Source organism: Dendrobium catenatum, unplaced genomic scaffold (genome assembly GCF_001605985.2).
Source record: "Dendrobium catenatum unplaced genomic scaffold, ASM160598v2 fragScaff_scaffold_1373, whole genome shotgun sequence".
Taxonomy (NCBI): domain Eukaryota; kingdom Viridiplantae; phylum Streptophyta; class Magnoliopsida; order Asparagales; family Orchidaceae; genus Dendrobium; species Dendrobium catenatum.
Window position 1 is genome coordinate 309,530 of NW_021319835.1, and position 3,745 is coordinate 313,274.

The window sequence follows — 3,745 nt, forward strand, 5'->3', positions numbered from 1 at the left end:
AGTACTCAGATTGCCAAATTGTTTCGAGCAAATGGGTTTGCCGAGTTTCTTGATTCAAAACCGGACACCGAAAATCTCGATCCAAATCACGATACGCGTTCTTGGCAGATTACCGATCAAAATCTGGCGACCGCTATGTGTTCTACCATCTCGCCAGCACTACTTCCTTATGTGATTCATCTTGAATCAACTCACACCATCTGGACAACTCTTCATACCAGATTTCAATCCTCCAACCGTTCCAAAGTAATACAGCTTAAAAACGAGCTACACAACGTCTCAATGCAGTCCATGAACATGACTCAGTACCTTACTGAGATCAAGAAAATAGTTGATCAGATTTCCTCCGCCGGCTCTTCGGTTGATCAAGAAGACGTAATACTCTACATACTCAATGGCCTTCCTCTGGAATATCACGCCTTCATGACAACCATCCGCACAATGCAAGGATCTCTGTCGCTGGACAGCCTTTATGCGCTTCTTGCCAGTGAGGAAATTCACCTCAAGAATATTGCACAGAAGTTTCCAAAAATGCCGGATAATCAGTCCGCCCTCTACTCGATGCGTGGTCGCGGCAAACGTGGCCGAGGACGATCCACATCTAGATCGGCGACAGGGCTGAATAGCAACTCACAGTCTGCTATCACCTGTCAAATATGCAAAAAGAGAGGGCACGGTGCGGATGCGTGCTGGCATAGGCTCAACATCATTTACAAGCCAACTCCGGTTGCTGCTAAGAACAATACCGCTCTCACTGCGAATCAAGATACCACATCGAACACCGATTGGTTCATTGACTCTGGTGCCTCATCTCATATGACAAACACCACTGAAAACATGGACTTCTACAACACCTACAACGGTGCTGACACGATAATTCTCGGGGATGGGAGATCCGTCCCTATTGCACATACGGTGTCACGACCCGACCCGAGACGAGACGGATCCCGCCCGTGCTGGATCGCGACGGAGCTGCACTAACCAGGATCTAGCTTTGGAATTTGGTTCGGAACTGAATCTTCCAAATAATTAATTCACACAGACAACAAACACAGAGCTACTATGTATCATCAAACGCAGCGGAACAAAACATCTATCCGATTTCATTTCCTCAAAACAATCATCTACAGAACAGTACATGGCTTTCGACAGAAAGAAAGACAGAACAGAAAAGCCATGACTGTACAAAAATCAAAAGTACAAAAGTACCTATACTGATCACTCTGAACTAATCCTGGACTTCCTTGCCTTTCCCAGAACCTGAAAACCACCAGAAAATAAGGGTGAGCTCAACAGCTCAGTAAAGCAACAAACCTCCAATCAAAATCCTCAGAATCTCAAAACCAACACAGCAGACAAATCCGTACAGAATCGAAACAGATTCAGACAGATATCAAATCAACAAAACTGTACGGAAAAGGAAGTTGTATCAAATCAGAAACATAACAGATCAGACACATCAGATCAACAGAATCAGAATCGTACAGATCATATCGGAACAGAACAAATCATATCAGAATCATATAGCAGATATCAGATATTTAATTAATAGCTAAATTCCCTGACACTGACTGAATCTCATAGGATCCAGGCCACTTATGCCTCCCTTTGTGCTCACGGCACCAAAACAGATCAGATCAGATGTGCTTATAGCACCAGAATACATATATAGTGCATATAGCACCTAAACAGATTGTTTCCTCGGATCCGGAACAGAACAGATATCAGATTTCATATTGAGCTCATTTCAGAATTCCCAGACACTAACTGAATCTCATAGGATCCAGGCCCCTTATAACTCCCTTTATATAGCATATACAGATAGCATATCAATTCAGAAGATTTCCGGACAAAACAGAAATTACTCAAAAATCGGGCAGCACAACGGCAGTATACAGAATTTACACAATTTTCCTGAAAATCAAAATTCACCAAATTCGCACAGAATATAGATATCAACATTTTAGAACATTTATTCTACTGCACAGATAATTTCCAAGTTCACAGAAAAATCCAGTCGACTAAAAACACAGTCGAATCAAAAATACCCGGACAAAAATCTAAAAAAAATAACCAAAATGTGCACACTCGGCACTTCAACAAAATACAGAAAGTTACGCGGTAGAAACTAAACCAGTCGGAAATTACGGACGAAAATCGCGAACAAAACTTAATTCCGGACAGATAATACCGCCAAACTCGACGGTTCTGAAAATTGAGAAAGTCGGATTGTGCCTTACATTGCGTACAGCAATTTCCTCAACAGTCTCTTCGGACGAAAACAGCTCGGCGTCGCCCGAAAATCCACTTTTCCACTTTTTCCTTCGTTTTTCTCTCTCCTCAACTTTTTCTCTCTCTTCAAAATATCTCATTTCTATATATATCCAAACTGATCGTCCTGGACGATCGAGCTTCGTACCGGACGATCCATGAAGAGAATGATTTCGTCCAGACGAAAATTGAACATCGTCCCTGGCGAAGGGTTCACTGACTTATTTTCGTCCAGACGATCCTGATTTCGTCCAGACGAACCATACAGCCAAACATGATTTTCTCTGCACAACCTGTACCGATCGTCCCGGACGATCCGACTTCGTCCGGACGAACCTGGAGCAAAAACTGATATTACAATCTCCCCAACTTAAAAAAAAATGTCGTCCTCGACATTATCCAGTCCAAACTCAGTCAAAACAAGTATGGGTACAACCGTCTCATGTCAGACTCCTTCTCCCAAGTGGCTTCCCGTGCAGTACGGTGCTTCCACTGGACTTTAACCATTGGAATCTGTTTACTTCTTAGCTTTCGTACGTCGTATGCCAAAATCAACTCTGGCTCTTCCTTGTACGTCAGATTCTCCTGAATCTCAACCTCATCAGCAGATACTTTCTTCCCAGAGTCGGATACCCACTTCCTCAGAGTGGATACGTGAAACACATTATGCACATCAGGCATCGAATCAGAAAGCATCAATTTGTAAGCAGCTTTTCCAATCCTTTCCAGGATTTCAAAAGGTCCAACATACCTCGGACTAAGCTTGCTCACCTGACCAAATCTGCTCACACCCTTCATCGGGCTGACTTTGACATACACAAAGTCACCAACCTGAAACTCTACAAATCTGTGCTTCTGATTGTAATACTTCTGCTGTCGATCTTGAGCAGCTTTCAATCTTTCTCTTATCAAATTGATCTTCTGAGCAGTTTCATCAGCAAAAGTGGCTCCCAAAGCCTGCCTATCTCCGACCTCCGTCAGAGTCAAAGGAGTACGGCACTTCCTGCCATACAAAGCTTCGTACGGTGCCATACCGATACTGGACTGAAAACTGTTGTTATAGGCAAACTCAATCAGCGGAATATGATCTTCCCAGCTTCCGCTAAAGTCCAGAACAATCAACAAGAATATGGACTAGACTATCACGAAACTTTCAGCCCGGTCGCAAAACTACCCACTATACGGATTCTACTTACCATCGCCCTGTTTCACCATTGGGAAATACATCAACTGGACGTGGCCAATGCGTTTTTGCACGGCGACATTCAAGAAACAATCTTTATGCGCCAACCTAGAGGATTTGAGGATAACTCGCATCCGCATTATGTCTGTAAGTTACAAAAGGCGATATACGGTCTTCGCCAAGCTCCCAGACAATGGTATACTACTTTCACATCCTATCTTCTTCAAATTGGCTTTTCTCAAAGCCAGGCCGATCCGTCGCTCATGATCCTTCACCAAAACAACGTTCGTC

General features: G+C 43.4%; 1 protein-coding gene across 1 annotated transcript; it reads right to left on the minus strand.

The window, feature by feature from the left end:
- Nucleotides 1-2,685: 2,685 nt before the first annotated feature.
- Nucleotides 2,686-3,303, minus strand: LOC110112251. Its single transcript, XM_028699718.1, has 2 exons — nucleotides 3,103-3,303; nucleotides 2,686-3,042 (listed from the first exon to the last, which is right to left on the minus strand). The coding sequence occupies exons 1-2, from the start codon at nucleotides 3,301-3,303 to the stop codon at nucleotides 2,686-2,688; spliced, it is 558 nt and encodes a 185-aa protein (XP_028555551.1).
- Nucleotides 3,304-3,745: the final 442 nt, after the last annotated feature.